Genomic DNA, 23,688 nt, shown 5'->3' with positions numbered 1-23,688 from the left:
GAGGAAGGAACACAGAATGGAGAGTAGCACATTTGACTTCCCTCAGTTAAACCTCTGTGGTCTCAGCCAAGCCAACTCGATAGGAAGCCAGTATCCCGCCAGACCACTTATAAACGCCAACCAAAACCACCCCCAAAATAAGGATTCTATGCTAATTTAGCTCCTCTGTCAGCTTAATGCAAAGCCTGAGTTTTAGAGGGGAGGGAGAAGCCAACGGATAGAGAAGGTCACTCATCTTCTCCTCTGGGTTAGCAGGAGACTGCCCAGCAACACCACTGATGCCCTACTTTCCTAGTACATGCTGGAAAAGTGTCAAACCGCAAATCACCTTGGCCTTGTGCTCCACCTCCTTCACTGGCTAACCCGGAGCAGATGTCAGAAGACAGGGAGGCTTTGACAGAGCAGGGCTGCTGTGTCTGTACTGTCTTTCCGAACGTGCCTGAAGCTGAGGAAGTGACTGTGGTGGAACCAGGCCGCGCTTTAGCGGTGTCTTTAGAGGGAGAACCTCTGCAGTCTGACAAGTTACCTATGGCGGGGAAGAAAGTTGCAAAAGGCGCTATGAGAGAGCCGGGAGCAGACACTTGGTGCTAGAAGACCATGTGCCGGCCTCACCTGAGGGTCCTCATCCCAGGTTCTGCAACCTCCTCAACAAAGGGGTGGGGGGTCTTACCTGTGTGATCCTAGGAGAGACCCTCAACCCCTCTGTGCCTGAGGTTCTGCATTTATTATAAAGGAGATATATACCCACCATACCACCTGCCATGTGGGAATGTTAGGAGGAGAAAGTGGGGGAAAAAATTCTTTATCTAAAAACGCAGTATTAATTTAGCTGCCATTAACAATTAGGCTAGGAAATCTCAGTACTTCTAGAGATGGAAGTCTAAGCACAAACAGATTGCTTATCACTATAATTAGCCTTTTGTTAGATGGACCACAATTTGAAATGCAAATGAATCCATTCAGAGGGGAAATGTATAATAAAGACATAAGGAATATTAGAGTAAAAACAGCTTTCCTTCCGGGTGCTTTGAAATCTTCTTGGATTTACATTTGCCACATTCCCCACACAGACCATACAGCTGCCTGAAAACTCCCTGCTATTGAATGCAATCCTAATTACAGACTGGTCAGCAGTAGCAGGAGAAATCTTCTCACACTGTCCCCCTTAGGGCCAAACCCTTATTGTAACTCCAAACTGTCTGTCTGTCTGTCTGTCTGTCTCTCTCTCTCTCCCCCCCCCCCTTTTCCCTCTCCCCTCTCCCCCCCACCCCTGTCAAAACAACTCCAAATAATTTCTTTTTCTTCCCTTTTCTTTCTTTCCTAATTCAATTTCACCTATATATTGAAGCATTATTGTTAGACAAGAAAAAGTAAAAGCAAAGCAAAAACACCAAATTCAGTTCACGTGACTCATGGTGAAAACATTTCAGCTGCTAATCACGTTAAATAAAAATTGATCAGAGGAAACTAAACTCCAATCACAGGTAAAACTTAAGAACATCAGGACTCACAGTGGGATATTGAAGTCTCATGATAAGCATCAGTCTTCTTAACATCACATCATCAAATCATTAAAATTAAAAAAAAACCCTCCCTTTAAGAAGGAATTATCCATTTTTTGTATTTATATCCCCAGCACCTAGTATGTTGCCTGGCACTTAGTAGGTGCTTAAATCCTTACTAATTAATTCAAGGGTTCATCCAGAGCAATTATAGGGAAACAGCAACCCCTACTTTCCTCCCCACTGGATCCAGGCTCAGAAAATCAATTGTGGTCCTTTCTCACTTCAATAAGCCCACCCACCCTTCATGCCTAATTTGGGCCAGAATTTTTGCAACAAAGAGAAACATGTCTATTTGTAATCTGGGACTGTTTCAGTGGTCCAAGGGAATCTGGGTCTCCCCTCTACTCATTCCTAACCTACTCCTACACTCTGCAACTTCTTTAATGAAAAGGAAACAAAACCAAACAAAACAGTTAAAAGGCCTGCTAGGAAACAGTAACCTTAAACAAAAATTTCCACTCTCTGTCACAGAGACACAAAGGAGAATGAATATCCTTGGCCTAGTTCGTAGCCAGAGGATAGGGAGGGAGGTGTAAGCTAAGGATACACCACACTCTTCTCTCCCCTATCACAAATGCCCGCCAGAACACTGTTAATCTCTCAAGTTCTCCATGAAGTGAACTGTTTGCCTACTTGTATTAGATGCCACACTCTTTAACTGCTGCACCAGAGGATTTAACAGCTTCCCAGCTTTTAATTTATTTTTGCTTGTCCTTCTTCTCCGCCCAGTGGGGGGAGCGGTGTGAAAGAACCCCACATTGGGAGGTAAGGGTTTCCCCAAGCGCAGGTACAAAGCTTCTATTTCATTCTTCTGCTGAGTTTGTAGTTCCGAGATCTCTTTCAGGTGTCTGATGTGAGAAACAAGGGAGAAGAGAAGGGGGAAAAGAGGAAGAAGGAAAGATTAAGTTTTCTTGTCTAACCCTGAGCATCTTGAGAATACAGCAATTTTGTTAAAAAAAAAAAAAAAAGGTGCCAGGTCTCCTCCAAGTACCTGGCTTCCCCCCCCCCCACATCGTTATTACATATTTTACATCTTTCAAGTATATTTACCTAAAATTAATAAACTATGCTTGAAAGCAAGCTTTAGCTACATTTAAAACCTGGTAGCAACTACCGTCAAATAAGAGAATTCTTAAGGTGGTTTTTTTCATTAAGAATTGATCTTCATTTTTTGTTGCAACTAGCAAATCAGAAACGCATCATCGCAGGAACTCATGCCAATAATTTAACACATTTAATGCACTGTAAAAGTGCCAATTTGGATCTGTGGTTTGCTGTTATTCGGTTGTTTCAGTTGTGTCTGACTCTTCATGACCCCATTTGGGGTTTTCTTGCCAAAGATACTGGAGTGGTTTGACATTTCTTTCTCCAGCTCATTTTATAGATGAGGAATTGAGGCAAACAGGATTAAGTGACTTGCCCAGGTCACACAGCTAGTAAATGTCTGAGGCCAGAGGAGTCTTCTTGACTTCAGGCCCAGCACTCTATCCACCGGGCCATCTAGCTGCTGCCACTTTGGATTACATTTTTTTAAAAGTAACTCATTTTGTTCAGTTTGGAATTATAATAAATGGGATTCATACTGCAGGATGCTGGCTCAATACATTCAAATCTACTAGTTATTTGATGCAGAGTGAAATGGGTTATTTCAATCTTCTTGAAAACAGAGATAAACAAACATATGAGAGGCAGCATTGTGGAGATGGAGTTATAAAGACCTGAGTTCACATGCTAACCATCACTTATTAGCTGGGAGTCTCTATGCAAGTCACTTAAGACTTTATGTCCCTCGGGCAGTTGTACTACCTCTCCAAAACCATGAGCCTATTTAAGTAGAGGGATTTGGCCTGCCTCCCCAGTCCTCACCCCCAAGTCATAGAGCCTTTCTTATTCCTATACCTCTCTGGATATGGTTAAATAAATTTACCTAAATGAAAAAGAGAAGAGGTGAGTTCGAATTTACATAGTAAGACAATCCGGAAAAATAAATCAAGTTCATAATCTGATAAAAAAAAAAGCAGGTACTAAGAAGTGAGATGCCATTTATTTCAGTTTATCTACACTACGTATCAAACACCTGCTTTACTGTTTGTATGAATTTCATAGACTATGAGGCAAGAGATGTGAATACAAGCATTTTGAAAACTTAAAATATTGCAGAAATTAATCTTAAAAATGGGAACTAGGTCCTAAATTGTAGTTGATGGATGTCAGGTTACTGTCATCCCAGTCAACACCAACAAGGGGAAGGAGATGACTTGGCGTTATTTTGCAGGCTGCCAGACTCTGTGTTCCTGCCTACTAAGCTGCTGATGTCCAGATTCCTACCCTGTCCACTTCTTTCCAGGATTTATAGAAGTTTTATAGACAATAAAGGCAGGAAAGTATCATGCTAAAAACAGATGGGTTTTGTGTTATACCACATCTTGACATGACTGCAGATCAAAGATCAAGGATCTTGGGCCAACTATTCTATAATCAATTCTGAGAAAGAGAATCGTGTAAATGAAGGGCCAAACGAGCTCCAGGGCTAACATCTTTAATTTACTGCTTAAAACAAAATGCCAATTTGGTTATAAACACAGAATACTTGTCATCTGACTGCCAGTGTGGTCTCCAGTGTGAAAATGTAAGTCTTGGCCCCAATCCTGGCCACAATACCAATTGTTGTGCATATCATGAAGGGTGATTCAGTGTCCATAGAGAATGGTGCTATCCTCTTTTCCTGCGTGTGGATCTTTGGGGCTTGCTACAACTACCTCTGCCCTCCCCCATAAGTCTTCCATGGATACAGCAGAGAGAAAGTGGAGCTTCTAAGTTTTAAAATAACACTTATTGTACCCATCTTAAAGAAATTGTTATTTTTTTCCTTAGCTGAAAATGAGAAATAAGATTTATGCTCGCAAACCCAAGGTAATTTAAAAACCCACATCTTCTGTAACAAATTCTTGTAAATCTTTCCTCCTTTAAAAAACAAACAAACCATCATTTAGAGGGATTTCCCACCAAGCTTGGGAATCAACGTACAATAAAGCTTCTATTTTACAATGAATGTCTTCTCATATGAGTGCAAATATTGCAAAGATGATGGATCTTATTTACATAGGTATAGTCTTCCTATGGACTGTTTAATAAAAGACGAACTTTGGTTATATTCAAAAGAGTCCTAGTGTGAAGCATATTTTAAGGTAGCATAATAATTTGAAAACTGGAATTCCCCAAAGCTTTGTCATTTGTTATCTATTCTTCTCTGGAAATTTTCTTCTTTTTTTTTTTTGTGTGAATACATCTACCACCATGCTGTCTACTTCCTATCACCTCTAAGAAAATAACTTACAAATCTCTATCTCAAACCCTAGCCTCTCACTTACTTTGCAGTCTCCTGTTTCTAATTGTCAGAATGACTTCTCTACCAGGAATGTCCCACTAGCACCCCCAAACTCATGACCCAAACTGCTCTTAAAACGAGTTTCCTTTCTGAACTACTCCATTTCTGTCAGGGACACAAGCATCCTTCTTGCCTCTCTCGTTACATTCTTTTATTCTGCCCCTTTCTTCAATTCTCTGTATCTGAACTGTCATTAAGACATTATCTCTTCCTTCAAAAGTCTCCCTGACTTACTGATTCCTACCACAAGCCTCTAAACCTGGATTACTTTAATAGCCCTCTGTAGGTGTATTTCTGACTAACAGATGTCTAACCCATTTTATCCTGCATCTACCAGACTAGTCGGTATATAACACCTTTTTTTTTAATCAGGTGGGTTCCTTGCTCAGCAAATTAAAATGGCTTTCTACTGCAATAAATTATGTTAGTTCCTTTTTAATGATATCCATATTTTTTCCCCTACTCTGTCTATACAATCTTATCTTCCACTTCTCCAACCTATGCCCTCCATTCCGGCCAGACCCATTCACTGCTTTCTGACGCATCACACTTATCCCCACTCTTGCTAGTGTTGGTATTCTACCCAAAACGGCTTCCCATTTCTCCTTCACCTGTCTAAACCCTATACATGCAATATAGCCTAAGGAGCTCAGTGTAAGGTGGGGCACTTAGTTTAGAGGTATTCTACGCACATGTGTATGTGACAGATGGATATTTCTCCACATATTTTTCTGACATTTTTCACTTCCAAAGGATTGTCACCTAGACATAATAAAGAATGTAACTGGCTTGGGCTTTGATCCACACTGCGATGATCTTCCTATGCAACCCCCATGGAGACAATGCCCTATTACAACACACATATGGCCTTAACAATAGACTCTGACACCTACTTCTCTCTTAGACTTTGCAGCTCCTTTTTAATGTCAGCGTCTTCAAATTCGGAGTCATTGTCACTGCTCACGTAGGAGGACTGGGAGTGGAAAGAGGTCACGCTGATGGTCGGGATTTTCATCCCTTGACTTTTACTAGGAGAATCAGAGCCCAGAGACCCAGTCTTTCCTGATCGGTGCAAAAAGGCTGCAGCTGCTTTCTTCATGAAATCACTGGCTGTGCTGCTACTGGGCAGAGAGGATTGCTTCTGGATGGAGGGCTTTCGTCTCAGGCATTCATCCCCTGAATCACTAGAAATGGGCTCACCAGCTCCAACTTCAATTGAAGATGCTGTCTGTACACGCCGGACAGCGATCTTCAAATCGGGGCTGGAAGGAAGCTCATCCAAGTAGACGTCAGGAGGTGCCGAGTACCTTAAGCACTGGGGTGATGCCAGAGTTAATTCATCTTGTGTGCTGACAACGGAAAATCTGCCAATAGTTTTGGCCGGTGTGCCAATGTCATCCTTTTCTATCTGCTTTCGATGAGAACCAGAATCAAGAGAACTGTGCCTCTGTAGGTTACCTAGCCCTCCATCTGTTGTGAATGTCTGCGTCAAAGTCTCCATGGGCTTAACTAAGATTTCAGGCTCCATTTGATCATCCCTTTTTGAAGTCTCCAGATGTTTTGTGACAACTGAAGGAGGGATGTCCTTAGGAGGAGAAAAAACAAACAGAGAAATGAAGAGATTCAATTAAAAAAATTGAGCAAACCCTACCAACACAAGGCAAGGAGCCTCAAAACAGTTTTGTTACCTGAAGGTTTTGTGTTGTGCTTGAGACAGATGTTAAGCAACCATGGGAACTTAACGAGTCGCTGAGAGATGGCTCCACTAAATAAAAAAAAAAAGTTACTTAGAATGTACAACAAAGGGAAAAGTAATTAGGCTACAGCTCAACCATCCAATTGGAAACATTTGGGCTAAGTAGTACCTCTACATAGAAAGATACAAAGCAGCTGGATAGAAAGACAAGATTTCTCTTAATATAGCCAGAACAAATCAATTACCATTACGTAAAACCAGTAACCCATGCTCCATTCTATTGAACTAAAAAATAATATACAACTTCCATGAGGATGGAGTTTGAATTTTTATTAAATTTTGTAAAACACTTTAGAGCCCCTATCTTTTCAGGCTGACTACACATTATATTTCCTCTTCCACATGGCACATTCCAGGCAAAGTGGCCTCCATGCTTTTTCTCCATCCATGACATTCCATCCCCCACCTGGAGTGGAGTTCCATTTCTTTGGATCTAGCTTTCTTCACGTGTTAGCTCAGGTCTTTCCTGATTCCCTCAATTGTTCCCCCTGCCCCCTTCCAAAATTACTGCGTATTTATTTCTCTTACTTTTGAATTCAATGTGCTGTATGGTTCCCAACATGCTCTTCCCTTTTCTGTCCAACCTGTCCGCCCCCCACCCCCAATATAAGCTCTCAAAGGGCAGAGGCTTGTGTATTAGTACGCTTACTACCCAATACAGTGACTGACACAGTAGATACTTTTTGTTTGATCACTTTTCGCCATCACATACACATTTGGAGCTGGAGAAGGCAATGGCAAACGACTCCAATATCTTTGTCAAGAAAACCCCAAATGGGATCACAAAGAGACAGACTGAAAAATGACTGAACAGCCACAACAAAAGAAATTTTGAAATCTATGACAATGATAAAAATGTTCTAAAGGTGACAGTGAGGAAGCTGATCTGAACAGGGGAGGAGCAAGTTGAGTAGAAAGGATGGGACCAGATATCTTGGGTATCAAATCTGGTTTCTAATAAGACAGCATGAAGGCCTGAAAGAGTAAGAGTTAGGACACTGAATTTTAGCTGTGGATCTCCTGACTTGAAGTATGATGGCTTAACTTCTAAGTTTCCTCATTAACAAAATGGGAATATCCTATCTTAGTATGTAATTAAGTTCAAATTAGATAAAGTACATACCAAACTCAAAACCCTACAAAAATACAAACTGTTATTGAAAGAGTTCCCTTGTTGATATTACAGGCCAAAACATTTATCAACAGTCCAAAGGACATCTCTAATTATAGGACTATACTGTAAGCCAATTATCAATGGAGGCACACATGAAGCCAAGTCAGGTGTTTACATGAAATACTGGTGCTAAATATACTAACATGGTATGCCTTACCCATCTGGTAGTGTATTCCTGCACAATTAAGCAGTACAATGACACACCCAAGATTAACTCAGAGGCCAGGATGCAAATTCACAATGAAGGCTGGTTATAGTCCAAGAACAAGTAGCCAGTTGCCTGTACAGAAATTCAAGCCTGATGCTCCTGATTAATTAAGGCATTTCTTACCATTACTAACCCTCCAGGAAGAATGAACTGTCATGCCTTAAAAGACTAGGCTAATTTGATAGACCTGGGATGTGCGCCATATCAAAAAAAAGTCTCTGCAAAGCTCCACAAAATCCGGGGGGAGTGCTTGGGGCAAAGTCATCCTATACCTTAGTATTTAAAAAGACTCCTTTGATCTGGTCCTGCTTCTGTCTAGCTACCAGAAAATCCCTTCCCTCCATCCTGATAGCACTTCCTTCTTCTATTCAAAAAAAGCCAGATTTTTTGCAAACCTTTTACCTTTAGTATGTTACTAATTCTATCCCCTCACCTAAAGTAGGGGTAGGGCTAAAATTAGCTTCAACATAGCCATCCATCCCCTATTATGGGGACATTAGATCTCTGCCAGCAATGTCTAAAACGATGATAAGTTTAGTTAAGGTTTTTATACTGTTTCTTTTCCAGAGAGGTTCTCCATGGTTTATTTCCACTCCCATCAAGGGAATCCATGTCTATGCTAGCACAGAGGAGATTTTCATGAAAATGTTAAGGTCTGCGTCCTGCCAAATCTTCCTGGTAGGCAGCTTCCCTTATCTGCTTGCACTGAATTTCTTCATACAAAAGCTTTTCAATCTCCTGTAATCAAAATCACCTGTTTAGGCTTTTTTTTTTTTTTGTGATTGCCCCTGTCCCTTGTTCAGTTAAGAATTCTCCCACATGCCACAATTGTGATTGGGTTCTCTTCCAAGCATTTTATAATGTGACTTTTAATATTCAGATTATATATACATTTTGAGCTCATTTTGTATATGCCCTAGTACATTTTTAAAAAGGTTCATTACAGATCTTACTCAAAATGTTTATATAAACCCAGGATAACTGCAGTCACTGCATGTTGGAAAATCTATTAAGAGGATATACTATAGCAGGCATCCAAAGTGGGTTAAGATGAAGTATGAAGCAGATTAGCCTACGATCTCTGAAAGTTTCTTAATCAGATCAGGGTATTTTCAGTTACCTGCTCTTTTTGGTGAGCCGTCTACTTCGGATGGTCCAACTCCCATTTGTATCATTTCTGATGTTTCCACCTTCAGCAGGAAAAACAAAAAACAAAAGAGAAATAACACCATCCATAGCCCTTCCATCACATCTTTGGTTGGGAAAAAACAAGTCAGTGAGTACTTTCTGTTCTTTGACTCTCTTGCTTACTTTTCCCCCTATGAAGAACAGTTTAATGACTTGATGATCTCAAGAACAGGAGGAAGGTGATTTGGACAGAACCAAGCAGCTCAGTTCCAGCTCACTTACACATCTGACAACCCACTTCTAACTCAAGAACACATTGACTAGCTTGTGCTCCTTCAAACAGGGAATTATTTGTTACAGAAAGTAAGGAGGCGAGATAGTAGGGCCTAAGTGGGAGCGGGGAGTCATTAGACTGTGATAGAGTGCCAGGAAATTCTCTCCTGGCAGGTCTCAGCCATGTGGGTGGCTCCCCCCCCACCAACCCCCACTTAATTCTCTAGATTCCTCTGCCTTTTATTTGAAATTCTCTTACAACATATTCTTTCTAGTTGTGCCCTGTGCTTCCCTCTCATATCCCACAGACGGCTTCTCTCACTTACCCCCTGTCCAGTCACGGCATGGTATGAGGACATAGATGCAGGGATGAATGATGGTAGTTTTTCATCAGCAGCAGAAGCGGTACCACTGGAAGCTTGGTGGGAGTCAAGGGTGGAAGCCAAAGTAAGAGCAGGAAGCAAGTCTTCACTCAATGGCTCCAGCTTAAATTCACTGTCGCACTGCTCCAGAGGGGTGCCTGCCGAGGCAGAAGAAGTGGGAACATACTCCTGGTAGAGTAAATTACGCAGCTTCTCATCTAGGCTCTTAATTGTGTTGTCCACAAAGCCAACCCTAGGAGGTGGTCCTTCCCCATCAGATTCAAATGCGGATGGTGGCTGAGGGAGACTGGTTCCAGGGCCAGTGCCACTCACTGGCTGGGACTGGCTGGGAAGGCTTGGTTGATGGGGCATGGCAGTAGAGACTTGTGGTGGGCTTGGAAGCTGAGATGCTTTGAGACTGAGTGGTTCTGACATGACAGCTGAAGGAAGCATTTGACTGAGGAAAGGATGAGCAGTCCCACTTGGCTGGCTGGTCTCAGGCCCAGGAACTGCAGAAAGCATCGCCTGAGGTTCTGGGACAAGTTCCGAGATCCCTGCCTCTGTTGCCAAACTGGAAAGAGTAAGAACAGACTCTCGACGTCCCCCGGTGCAACATGTGACCTCCAAGGTAGGGCCGCAAATGTCTTGGTCAACTTTTTGTGCAGGTGGGCTGGCAGGCTTCACAAGTTGGATATCATGAGTTTCCATCATTAAAGGGGTGCTCAGGGCAGGAGCTTCATACTGACCAGCTGGTATTGGCTGCTCGGCGGGAGTCCCAACCTGGCCCACATTCACAACTGGCTCTAGGACACACAGAGCTGGCTCTGGCAGCACAGAAGCTACTATTTCTGCCTCATTTGGCAAGACAGCCAAAGGTACAGTGGCCTGTGCCAAAGGAGTTGGTGTCCTGCTGTGAGTGTCACTGAGACCAGCTTGAATGGGAAGCTGTGTACCAACTAAGATGCTTGGTTGTTCTGTCCGCGACAGCAGGTCCTCACAAGGCTCTGTATCTGGAACGGAAAATCAAAACGTTTCGTACCAGGCAATCTTGCTCTGGGTCTATTACTCACTTACTGCAATCTTTAAACCACCCAACAGTGCCTTAAGTTCCTCGTAGTGCTTTACACTTCCAAACTGTTGCACTTTTATATCCATTATCTTATTTGTGTCTCCTCAAGCAGTTAGGACATTTAAACATTCACATCTCACAGAAACAGGAAGAACTGCCCATGAGCTGATTTTTAAAAAAAGGAGATTAAGGGGAACTGGATTTGAAATCAAGGACCAAGTTCAAATTCTAGCTTTGCCCTTACTATCTATATGAGCTTTCATCAGTCACAATTTCTTTGGGCTGAAGTTCTGGGTCCTTTCTAGGGTCCTTCCCAACCCTACATTCTATTATTTTGAAATGTAAATCAGAGTCTGATATTTAAAAACAAACAAAATACAAAAAAGCTGGAGCTATGAAACCTGGATTATGGACCCAGCCCTACACTGAAGTGGTATGTGAGGTTTCAGAGCCAATCATAGAACCTCAATCTTTACAATGGGCCTAACTGTACCAATCCTACTTGCTTCAAGGATACTGTAAAATGAGCTAACAGATGTGAAAATGCATTGAAAAGTACAGAACATTGTAAATGTAATTTTCTGTTAAAAAAAAAGGAAGAAAGAAGATTATATACTATTATATAGGGGTTCTGTAAGGTAAGTTTAACTAAAATTGAAGGACTCATAGGAACAGGCTGTCCTTTAGAGTAATTTTTCTAACAAGGGCTATGAGAAAACACAGAGATTCTGCAATGATAAAGGTACTTCTTTGATGGAAAGTTAGGACTTTGAAGAAAAGTTTTCATTATGTGTTAGGTACTTATCTTGAGGGTAAAGATCTGATATTATGATGGAACAACTTAGCAAATACGCCTTAATATACAATTCTTGCTTTATATACAGCTTTTCTGGGATCTCTCTAATATAGAAAGAGCAAGAATCAAGCTATATAATTAGCCTTCTCCCCAAATGCCCAGAAATAAGAACAATTTACTTGAAATTCTGATATTCAGAAGGTACTTCCAAGGTCATTTGATCCAACCTAACACCCAAAGGAAGGGTTCCTTCAAAACATTCAGGATAAAGGGTCACCCAACTCTCTGTGGGTACCATTAAACAGAGAACTGAGAAGTAACCTATAGGACACAGAACAGAATAGGGAGAATGGAATGAAGCCAATAAATCTCATCATAGCACAACCTTTCTACAATGTCTTCAGCTGAAAAGAGGAGGAAAAGCAGTTCTCTGGCCACACGAATAGAATCCCTGGGTTTAGAAATGTAAGAAATATCTAATTTCTTATTTCCCTACCTTTATATCCTTCAGGCTGCTGGGGACACAAAAGAGGAGGGGGAGAAGATTCAGGGGCCTCTGCTGTTGGGTTTTCTGCTACTGGACATATAATGAACCACCTTTTTCCAGTATGTAGAACTATGGGTATAAGGAAAAGAAAGTCAGTCAATACTACAGGAATTACAAATTCTTTCTGTTAATAAAAGTCCTTCCCTGCTCTTATTTCTATGTAAAAATCCTTTACAGGATGTGTTTCATACTGATTAGTTTTCCAAGGAAAAACATGGAAAGGAAATGATACTCCACAAGACACGTATTAATCTTCTAGTCACCCTGTCTTCCCAAGGGGCTTTTCTATATGAATTGGGACTAGTTATATATCAAGCTCAAATAAAGAAACAGGAAAGAGACTTTACAGATGCATGAAGCATATAGGGGCACTTAGATATTTTCCTCATTTTCAATATGAAAAGAAATAGGAAAAGCTAAATTTGGCCTTTCTGATGGACATGCTGCAGATTCTAAATGATGTAATAAAGCATCTCTGGACCATATCTTCAGGCCTGTCTTGGCTGCAGGACCATTCTGGGTGAACAGCTTTGGGTGAATCTCAATTGAGAATGTAATGGAACTCAAGGGCAAAGGGAACAGACAGAAAGGATCTGTGAGCTTAAAACCATCACATTCCCTTGCCATACTTTTGAACAGTCTGTTCTAGCATCAGAACAGGCACTTAATAGAAACACCAAGCTAAAAAGCAGTCTCTCTATACCTTTTTATCCTACACATTTCTTATCACTGTCTTTTCTATAAACCTTCCAAAGACCCACCCATCCCCACTCAATAGCCGGTGGCCTTTCCTCTGTTTCTTTTCACTAAGGACTGCCTATTATTTCTGTTCACCTCTGACCTTAACACTGTCTTTTATGACACTTATCATGTACAAGTCTCACTGGAAACATGCTATTTCTACTGGCCAGTCATCTTGCTATTGTCAGGGATCATCTGGAGCTTTGACTCAAAGACAGCAGTACTCCATGATTCTCAACCATATTCTAAAACCAGAAAAAGAACTGCTATTAAGGAAATGGGTTTCTGAGGAGTTTGACCTCACTGAAAACACAGCAGTTTGACATCATTAAAAACACTGAAGTTTCCCAAATATGACCCAGTCTAGCCACGTCTAGCTGGAATTTAGCTCATTATCTGTCTATAATGCGTCTTCAAGACATCAACGACTAATTCCATGAGTGGGCTCCATAGCATGGATACATTTCAAAGTCCAGACAAAATACATTTTTTTCCATACACTTTGTTCTTTCATTGTGAATGGCTAGACCAATTGCTTCCTCATTTTGATGGATTTTATGATGAGGCTTTGCTGCAGCAAGTAGTACATAGATATCTGCAAATAGGAATATTTAGACAACCTCACCATCAATTAGAAATTCTTGTTTGAATTCTGAGCAAGATATTTTCCATGATAATGGTAAAAACCTTAGGATGCTATAATCACATATCTGGTGCTTAATAAAAGTTTGCTGAATGAATGACTGATTGTCCTCCTACTATTCTCCACCTCATCTGTGGATCACTGTCTATATTCATTGTCACATCTGTCATTCTATAGTCTTACAGACGTTTAGTACATATGTAGGAGAAATCTTATTTGAGAACAGCTTTCACAGCTACATTTTTTTTCTTGAATCCAGTTCTTTAAAAAAAAAATCAACGATAGATACAATGGGGTCTCACATTATCTATAACTCAAATGGACTGTAGGCATTGGTCTACTGAGCAAAATCATCTGAAAGTCTGACTGTTGTTCCTTTCTCGTATTTCATCGACAATACCCATGATATATTTATAGAAATTTTCATACATTTGAGAGCTGAAAAAGAAAGTATGTAGGTTGGTTGTTAATGATGCTTTCTTGGCTACTTTTTTCCCTGTAAAAGCATTAGCTTATCTTTTCTAATTTGGGGGAATCTTCATCTCACTGATTCATCTTGAAAAATCAATCCCTGAATGCCAAAAATTTGTGTCACCTCCAGCATAGATTATTCTATATATGTTTCATCAGGTCCAGATAGTCTTACTGACTTCCTTTTAAGAGTCATTGTCATTTCTTCACATTTATTTAGATGATAGAGTCCAAATGTTGTGGGGTTCCACTATCATTGCCATGGAAATCCTTATCCACTTTTTTGATTGGACCTGTGATTTTAATGGTATAGGAAATCTTCTCTACCAATGTCATGTGGCATTGGAACTTACAGTCTTATAGAGCTGCCTGGGAAAGTAGATGACCGTAAAGGTAATAATAGCAGATGTGTTCCATGTCATATCTGTTTGTTCTCCTTCCGGTTTTGTCTATAAATACTCCTTCGACAATGTACCTTAGCTGCACCTTACACCAAAATCTCTGCCGGTTCGTTTTTCTTTTAGGTGTTTTTCACTGTTTTAGGAGTCAATATTGCTTATGGCCTCCAGCTATCTACGTCTGTAATATTTTGTAAATGTTCTAACCTTAGTAATTTTCCACTTGGCAAAGTTAAACAGGTGCTGACTGTGGAGGTTTCTGGGCTTTTTGGCTTCCTTCAGGTAGAACATAAATTGCTTTTGGAGGTTGAACTTCTTTCAGCAATGGTGATTAAGACACTGACTTTACTTTTTCCCATTTCTCATATGCTAGGTTCCACAGATTGTTTAAACAGGTTAAATAGATTACAACAGATACTATAATCACACATGGTATCTTCTAATCATTAGCTTCTAATCATCATTTGTTTCTAATTTTGTATTTACTTTGTCTTTTGCTTTAGCCAGTTGACAATCTGTTAACTCCACACAGCTGATTCTGAAATGACTTCTAGGTCTAAAATTATTTTTGGTCAGTTAAAATATTTTTCTGCAAATGCTAAAACTTAAGAACTGTCACACTGAATACCTGCCAATCATCTTTTTGAAGACGGATTCATGAGGCCCAGGTGCAAGCATTTTGAAAGGCAGAGCCTTATATTTCTTACCCATTAGATACATTTTTCAAGAGTTTTTACCATCCTCTTTCCCTTCCTCTATGTTCCTACCTTCACACTAAAATAACTACTAGACAAATATCTCATAGACATCTCTAAGACTTGATGGACTTAGCTTTATGACTTAAGGACGGCTTCATTTGTACATTCAATGTTTCAATCAAACTGGACTGCTAGTGACTGCTCCCTAGTCTTATCCTGCCCCTTTCCATCCCCAGGCATTACTGTGGGCTGTCCTGCATATCTAAAATACCATCTCTCTTTGCTCTTTAGAATTTTTCCTTCAAGGTTCAGATCAGGTACTACTTTCTCCAGAAAGCCTCCCCTCAACTCACTGGCTGAAAGTGATACCTCTTTATCAAATTCTACTTTGCATCATTTCTTATCAATTTACATATTTTCTTTCCCCTATTGGATTGAAAACTGTCACACTTTCTAACTTTCTAAACCTCAGTGACAAAGCATATGATGAACAATTAGCATTTGCTGCAACTGCTGAATATATATATTTTAAAGTTTTTCTCTTTCTTCTTCCTCTGCAACTGTTAGTACCTAACTTGCAATGATCTTCATCCTAGTTCGTTTGCTGAAGCGTTTAATAAGCATTTTAAGGTAAAATGACCAAGTATGTCAAGGAATTATGTTTTCAGGAGTCATTGAAAGTATGATGAAAACACCTCTTCCCAACTCCTTTATTCCCCTCTCCAAAAAGAATATGGGAACTATTCTTTCTACTAACCCCCACTTTGTTGTGTCTCTTGGTTCCACTTCCTTTTCTCAAGTATAACAACTTGTTTGTTGCTAAGAAAACACTGTATGTTAAGAATAATCCTCTCACTTAAATACAATAGTTGTAGACCGCTGATGTCAAACTCAAACTCAAATAAAAACAGGTACCTGCAGGTGGCTCCATGTTAACTTACTGTACTGTATTTTTACTTTTTTGTTAAACATTTCCCAATTACATTTTAATCTGGTTTGGGCCAGAGTTGGGAGCTTTGCAGGCCACCAGAGAGTTTGCTACTTCTGATGCAGACCACCTAAGAACTCTGGGTTTTGTGATACTTCTGCTCCTTCTTTTGCCCATGTCACTGTGGAAGCAGAAACAGGTCATGCAAGCCTGAGGAATTTTGTATTTTTGTCCATCATGATGGAAGTTGCGGTTAAAAAAAAATGTTAGCAAATGTTGGTTGAAACTTCTGGGATTAACTTCTACTCGGCCAGGCTGGCCTTTCCTTAGACAAATAGTCTATTACTGGGCAGATATTTGAAGGCTTCCCAACTAGTTAGGAAACTGCCAGCATTTGCCCTTGCTCTCTCTTTTACAAAGATTAAGTATTTTTCTCAGTTCCTAACTCTGAAATCTTTGGACTAATTGGAAAGAGAAACTTTTATCAGTCTTTCTTTAACTATTACTTCTGAAACAACACCCAGGTTCCACTGAATCCTCTGATTCCTTTCCCTTCTACCAAAGGTCCAACTATTTTTTAATCCACCCCCCCCCCCAAGACCCGTCTTTATAATCAGCCCAGGAGGGCATCCTCCTTGAAATAATTAATTTAATAATCAGACTAAGACTAAGGTTCTTAAACTTCTTTGTGCTGTGGACCCCTCTGACAGTCTGTCAAAGCTTGTAGACCCCAGTTTTAGAAGAAGAATGTTTTTAAATGCATCAAATACAGAAGAATGTTTGTAAATATATAAAATTACGAAGGAATTTTATACAAAATACATATATATATCTATACTGACATATAATTATTAAAATATTAAAGAGACAAGGTCACAAACCCCAGGTTAAGAACTCCTGGACTAAGAGAAGGAAGAAGTATTTGATGATTCTTGTTAATAGAAGTATCCCCTCTTTGACCTACTGGAAAGGGGAATAGTCAAAGAGGGATTGAATGGTTTTAGGAAAACCCAAAATGAATATTATTTATCTGTTTGATTAAGCAAAACATGATGTAAACTTTTACCAGAGACCTATAGCCATTTTCTAGCTAACTGAGGAATTTTGTCATTTTTCTGGGAAATACTATAAATTGTGGCACAGAAAGAAGTGGCTTGTGAGATGGATTTTGAAGGCTATGGGGAAATTCTGTCCAGCTTTGTTCTTTTTCTCTAATAAGAAATATTTAGAACTGTTTTCATCTAAATTAATAAAAAAAAAATTGCTTCTGGCAGACTTGTGCCTAAAATGCAGAGTACAGAATGTTCTTCCACATGTCAGGGCTTTCAAGAATCCAGAATAGCTTCCGCATCATGAGACATGAGGATAGGATTTTCATACAAATTTTTTTAAGAGTAGCAAGGATGGTATGCTTACCATTTTGTTGATACACAGGGGCATTCACTTGAGATTGCCGATTCTCCTTTTTAAGGGACAACAGATTAGAAATTAATGTGATTAATGTGAAAATGAACCTTTTTCAAAAACATCCTGGTATAAATTACAAACTTAACTGACTTAACCTTAGGAGCTCATCTAGCCAGAGATCCAAAAGGCAATATCTTCTTTGCTTCTCTTGTTTATGATATGACCTTTTATATCTAAGTCACGTATCCATTCGGAGCTTAAGTGCAGTTAAATTGAAAAAAATAATTTAAAAAATTGCTCACGCAGTCCAACCTTCTACTTCACATTAGATTGTTATCTATAATGGCTACTAGTATTTCTATAAGAAGCTCAGTATGTAATCGGCCAGAAGTATTTCCACACCCCCATAGAAGATAATGAGTACAGTTGTTAATGCGCACTACAGATTTGCCACAAACACTTAATATTCACTAACACAGGCATGGGAAACTCACTTCTCCTGTGTCTTCTCCATAGGCATTATGCTGAGGGCTCATCCCTTGATCAGAGCTCTGCTCACATTCCATATCCTCACTGAGCATGTCTTCTGCTTTATCAATGATATCTTTCATTTGTTCAATGAAGGTTTCCTTTTCAGTCTGAAGTATGAATTCATTCTCTACCTGTAAACGCAAAGGGCTCAGAGGAACAATTTCATTTAAAAAATAGGATTGATTAAAGTCTGCGAGGAGTGTTGGAGAAGGGAACCCTGGTGGTGTTGGGTCTCTATGAGCCCTTCTAACCTAGACATTCAGTGATTCCTTGATATGAATTAGGACACTGTTGTTATATTGTGTTTGTATTTTGAAACCAGAATGGGGATTTCAGCAACGTAAAGAATTCCTGGAGATGGGCTCCATCTGCCAGTGTTTTTCAATTTAAAATCTTAGAGATTTACTTGGGGCACTGAGAGGTTAAGTAATTTGCCTAAGGTCAAAGGCTAGCTTTATATTCACTATACCACTTTGGTAGTTTTTAAAGGAAATTCAATCTGGTACCATTATGAAAAATACTGGTAGATTAGAATGAACAGAGATTATGGGCAGAGAAATAATGTACATGTACACTCAGATGGTAAAATAGAGTTAAAAAGATAGTGAAAAGATTGAGATACATTAAGAAGGCAGAGTAAGTAGACTGGGGTGCCTACATGGGTGTGGGGGCAAAAGGTTATACATTTTTTTAGCCTGTGTGCCTGGGAGAATTATAGGCAAAGATATGAAAGTCAACAGGACAGGCAAGTTCGGCAGATAATTAAGAAAATGGTATTTAGTCAAATCAGAAGCTTAGAAAGGGCAGCTAGATGGCGCAGTTGATAGAGTACAGGGCCTGGAGTCAGGAAGACTCATCTTCGTGAGTTCAAATCCTGCCTCATATACTTAGTAGCTGTGTGACCCTGGGCAAGTCACTTAACCATTTGCCTCAGTTTCTTCATCTGTAAAATAAGCTAGAAAAGGAAATGGCAAACCTCTCCAGTGTCTTTGCTAAGAAAATCACAAAAGAGTCACAAAGAGTTGAACAACTAAACAACAAAAGAAGTTTAGAAATGTTGAGAGTGTAGTAAAAATGTCATGCTATGCTTTTATTAATGCAGTCCATAATTACCTTGGCATTTTTAGCAGCTGCATCACATAGTTAGCACATATTGAGCTTGTGATCAACTAAAACCCCAGGTTTTTCTTTCATGCAAACTATTATCAAGTCAAGTCTGGGGCAATGGATTTTATAAGCTAAGTACAGGACTTGATCATTATTCCTGTTGGATTTCAGATTTTTGGTTCGGGATAGGTGGACAATCAAGTTCTGAATCTTGATTCTGTCAGTCCATACATTGGATATCTCATCCAGCTTTGGGTCAGTTACAAGTTTCTTAGATACACCTTTTGTCTTCTTCCAAATCACCAAAAAATATACACATGAAAGAACAATGCCAAGAAGAGTCCTGGAGGATGCATGTAAGGACATCTCTTCAGCTTGATAACCCACTCTGGACTCATTAAGTCATCAGTCATATCCCACTAAGTCTTAGAGATGTTTGTTGAGATGTCTAGTTCTACTAAAATGTCAAGCTCCCTGCTACTTCTATATCCTTGTAGTATACAGCTATCTGAGGTTGTAAAATCTTACGCTTTCCTGTGCTTTCAGCTGAGAAAATGGCTTTTTTACCTCTCTCACTAATGGTCTTCTTAAACCATAATTATAATAATTTTATCGTTTTAGCTAGAAATTTTTCTATATCTCTTCAAATTATAATTTAAAGCCTTCTTGGTCTAGTCAACAACTTTTTTGCCAAATACAACCCTTTCCATCTTAATGTGGCATTTAATGACTTGTCAGGAGCTAATTCTTCTCATATTTTAAGCCATGGTATAGACAATCAGATCTGAAGCCTTCCCACAATCTTTGTAACCAGCTCTGTTTCCTGTATTCTCTTGTCCACATCATAATCTTCAACTGGACAAAGGTATAAAAACACCACCTGTGACCTTCCAAATCACTACAGTTGCAGTCTAGATTTCTTCTGACTCTGTTTTTCTACTCTTACAAATCAACAGAACTAAGTTTCAGGTGGTATCACAGCAGGTACCCCATCTTTTCTTGGACACATGCCCCAGAATGACAGTTAGCCATGTCTAATTTTACAAACGGGCATCTTGGTAGCCCTTGGTAAGGAGAAAGCAACCTTCACAATGCAGTTCTCTTTCCTGGGGCAAGGGACAAAATTCCTTGAACCTTTTAGTTGTTTGTGAATCATCCTTGTTTCCAAGGATTACTAGATGCTGTTGTTTCATTGGAAGAGCTATTATTACCCTCCATGGGTAGTCTAGCCATTAAATAACTCTGAGATGATGTTAAGTCTCTCTTTCCTATCTCCCCTCACACAGAAACATATTCATCAGTTCCCCCACTTCTTGACAATGATCCAAATACCTCTCTGCCTCCTTTGAATGTTTTTTCATCCTAACCTCTTTCCTAGATCATTAATTGCATCATGCCAAGAAACCTTTATATTCTCTAGAAAAGCTGAAGTTTAATGAAATAGGTCCTCAGGTGTGCTCAACATTTTTTTCTAACAGAGACTTCTTGGCATTTGTAGCACACATACAGTGTTACAGAGAAATATATAAGGCACCCTGGGAATGTCTCTTAGGCATTTTTAATTTCAAGCAATTTGTACTATAATAATTTTTCAAATAATACCGTATTTTATATTATGATTACTCTAGACATGATGCTGATATCAGGAGACAAGGGTAACACCCATATTATAATGTTCCCCTCTATAGGAAAGACTAGTAGAACATTCATACATGTTCACAGGATACTTTTACTAGATCCACAAGATAGGTGAATCTATGATAAAGTAAAATTCTTTGTAAGTTTTAATTAATTTCCCAATATATTAAAATCACAACTACCAAATTAACCAGAACCCATTTTTCATTTGATATTTATTTTCCTTTTTTTTCCCTTGAGACAAAATATAATCAGATCTTTGATCTCTCCCCTCACCCTAAACCCTGTAGGGTACAACCAGGGGGTAAGCATACATTCAGTCTCATCTTACATCTTAATCAGCAGGCCTATAAAATGTAAACTAATACGGTGATCCTGCAACTCTGAACACTCCTTAATAAAAGAAAAGTTCCAAATATATTCTCTATACTAAACTCAATAACAAAAATTGATCTACTATAGCAATGTTTTTAAGAAGATTTTAAACAGTTTCGTTGAAACAAAGTTTTAAAATTAGCTAAAATATTGACTTAACCAGAAAATGCAATACTTCAAGAATCTAAAGGAGGTTAAATATCTGATATAGCATTTATGATCAAAGGTATGTGGGCAGGGTTAGGTTGGATAAAGGACCAGCTATAAACCACTCTTTCCCATCCATGTGGTCCAAAGAGATCTAAAGCTAGTAGTCACAGAGGACAAATGGGAAGAGCCCTTGATAGGCCCCCTCTCTTTAATTCTCCAGAAGCTCTCTAAACACTCCACAGCCTGAAGGACAAATTAAAGACATTTCTTTGGTATAAAATAAAACAATATTTGCAAACTGCTTTGCAAACCTTAATATGCTATATAAATGCTAAATCATTATCAATATTATTATATCTTTTCATTGCCCCAAAGCAGATTTTTCAAAAAAAACCCTTTTTTGTATTATGCACCTCCCTTTGTCAGTCTGGGGAAGCCTAGAACCCCTTCTCAAATTGTTTTAAGGGCATAAAATAAAACAGGTAGAATTACAAAGAAAATCAATTATACTGAAAAATTATAAAAGGTATAAAATATTTTAGAAGTTATAAAATATTAAAATGAATCATTAAAACATTTAAAAAATATTAAAAAACAAGTTTACCCTTCTAGGTTAATGCACTAAGGGAAAGCTATGATACAAATCAGTGCAAGATTTTTTGATTTACCATAGGAAATCTGAAAGCTGAATCTTACCATATAAGTAGCGATTTCTTCTGGAGCATCCCCATCTAGGTCAAACTTAAAGGTTACCATTTTGTGATTGTGTGTTTCCAATTGGCACTCTACCATTTTATCTCCAGTGTTACATACCTAGAAAATAGAGATGTTCATCAGTTACCGAAGCAGGCCGAACTCACTGTACATAAACATACATACAAACACACACATCCCCTACTCACATTAAGGATAGTTAGTTTCGATTTGTTGGCTTTTTCTTGGCGTGAACGAGTGCGAGTGGATTTCCTGTGATGCTTCTTTGAAGATTTTCCTTCCTGTTTCCCACCTCCAAAAGCACCTTCACAGCTATCACTCATTTCTTTTCCTGAAGCCACATCAGATCCTCCATAGCTTCATCAATATCAAGAATATTTATGGGGTGGAAAAAACAAAGCAGAACACCACACTCAAGCTTTAAAAAGGCAGTTAAGCTTTCAGGTACAAGATTTTAACATAATACAGTACTACAATGTTTTAACTTGAAAAATAATCATGCTTTGAATCTAGGACCATAGACTGAGAGTGAGACAGGACCTCAGAAGCCTCTAGTTCAGGTTCCTCATTTTAAAGATGAGGAAACTGAGGCCTCAGCAGACTGAGACTTGCCCAAGATGACAAAAGTAATAAGCATCAAAGGCAAAATATGAACCCAGATCCTCTGGTGCCGAAGCTTTCATTGTGGGGATCACAGGGAGTGTCTCCCATAGTTGCTTTTAAGACAACTTCATTTCCTTTTATTAGCTCAAACAAGACATTTCAATTTTTAGGGCATTATATAAATAATAGAATTCAGAAGCAGATATCAGACTGGAAAATATTTGCCTCTATAACATATTCAAGTGGTCACCCAGCCTTTGCTTAAAGAATGCCCATTCCACTTTTTGGTATCTAATCATTAAGAAGTTTTTCCTCACATCAAGCCTAAATTTCTCTCTTCAGCTTCCACAAATACACTTAATTCTTCCCAGTACAGCCAAGAAGAAGTAAGTCTATGTATATATGAGGTATATGTGTATATGTATGCATGCATATATGAATGTACAAATATCTGTGTGTATAAATATGCATATACATGTATACACACATATATTATTTTTTACCATTAAGAGAGAGTTGAAGGGGATTTATTGAGCCATTCTAGACAAAGGAATAGTTCACCATTTTGTGAATAGGGTGAGTGTAAATCTATATGCAGGCTAGTATAACCACTGTTTATGTCACAGGGTGGACAAGAGGCTATGCAGAGTCCTTAATGAAAATGTCGCTGGCACCTGGCTTGGATCCTTTAGAGTTTTAGGCAGAATTACCTTTCACAGCTCTGCAGGAGAGTTGGTTGTTTCTCCTGGATTGTCTGCTCCTGAAACAAAACAAGGAATGAAAAAGAGAAGTCTGACCAGACCAACAGATTTTGATTATCGTGAAGTCACTGGTAAATAAAAGGTTCCCTAATTCTTCAGAGGATTTTGTACATGGATATACTTTAAACATAGCCTGATCTAGTTTAGCTGATCCAAGTTCCACACAAATTGCAACATGGAAACAGGGCTCAGAAATGACCCAATAACAAAGCAGATATAGGTTTCTAAGAAGTAAGCTTTTTACTATCACGTACTTA

General features: G+C 39.1%; 1 protein-coding gene across 12 annotated transcripts in view; it reads right to left on the bottom strand.

Moving 5' to 3' along the window:
• Positions 1-23,688, bottom strand: part of WNK2 (WNK lysine deficient protein kinase 2) — a 226,545-nt gene that overhangs the window by 31,956 nt on the left and 170,901 nt on the right. For 10 of the 12 annotated variants that reach the window (XM_036737448.1, XM_036737451.1, XM_036737450.1 and 7 more), the window contains 12 exons: positions 23,381-23,430; positions 22,256-22,424; positions 22,050-22,166; positions 18,047-18,214; positions 17,562-17,607; positions 12,216-12,335; positions 9,819-10,864; positions 9,212-9,281; positions 6,642-6,718; positions 5,847-6,538; positions 2,199-2,413; positions 329-526 (listed from right to left, as the gene is read on the bottom strand). In XM_036737448.1, the coding sequence (XP_036593343.1) occupies positions 329-526; positions 2,199-2,413; positions 5,847-6,538; positions 6,642-6,718; positions 9,212-9,281; positions 9,819-10,864; positions 12,216-12,335; positions 17,562-17,607; positions 18,047-18,214; positions 22,050-22,166; positions 22,256-22,424; positions 23,381-23,430 (2,968 nt within the window). The remainder of the gene's footprint in view (positions 1-328; positions 527-2,198; positions 2,414-5,846; positions 6,539-6,641; positions 6,719-9,211; positions 9,282-9,818; positions 10,865-12,215; positions 12,336-17,561; positions 17,608-18,046; positions 18,215-22,049; positions 22,167-22,255; positions 22,425-23,380; positions 23,431-23,688) is intronic. The other 2 variants (XM_036737458.1, XM_036737454.1) reach the window with 1 other exon arrangement.

Source organism: Trichosurus vulpecula, chromosome 9, assembly GCF_011100635.1.
Source record: "Trichosurus vulpecula isolate mTriVul1 chromosome 9, mTriVul1.pri, whole genome shotgun sequence".
Classification (NCBI taxonomy): Eukaryota; Metazoa; Chordata; class Mammalia; order Diprotodontia; family Phalangeridae; genus Trichosurus; species Trichosurus vulpecula.
The sequence above is the reverse complement of the archived record's forward strand: the minus strand, read 5'-3'. Positions and strand labels throughout refer to the sequence as shown.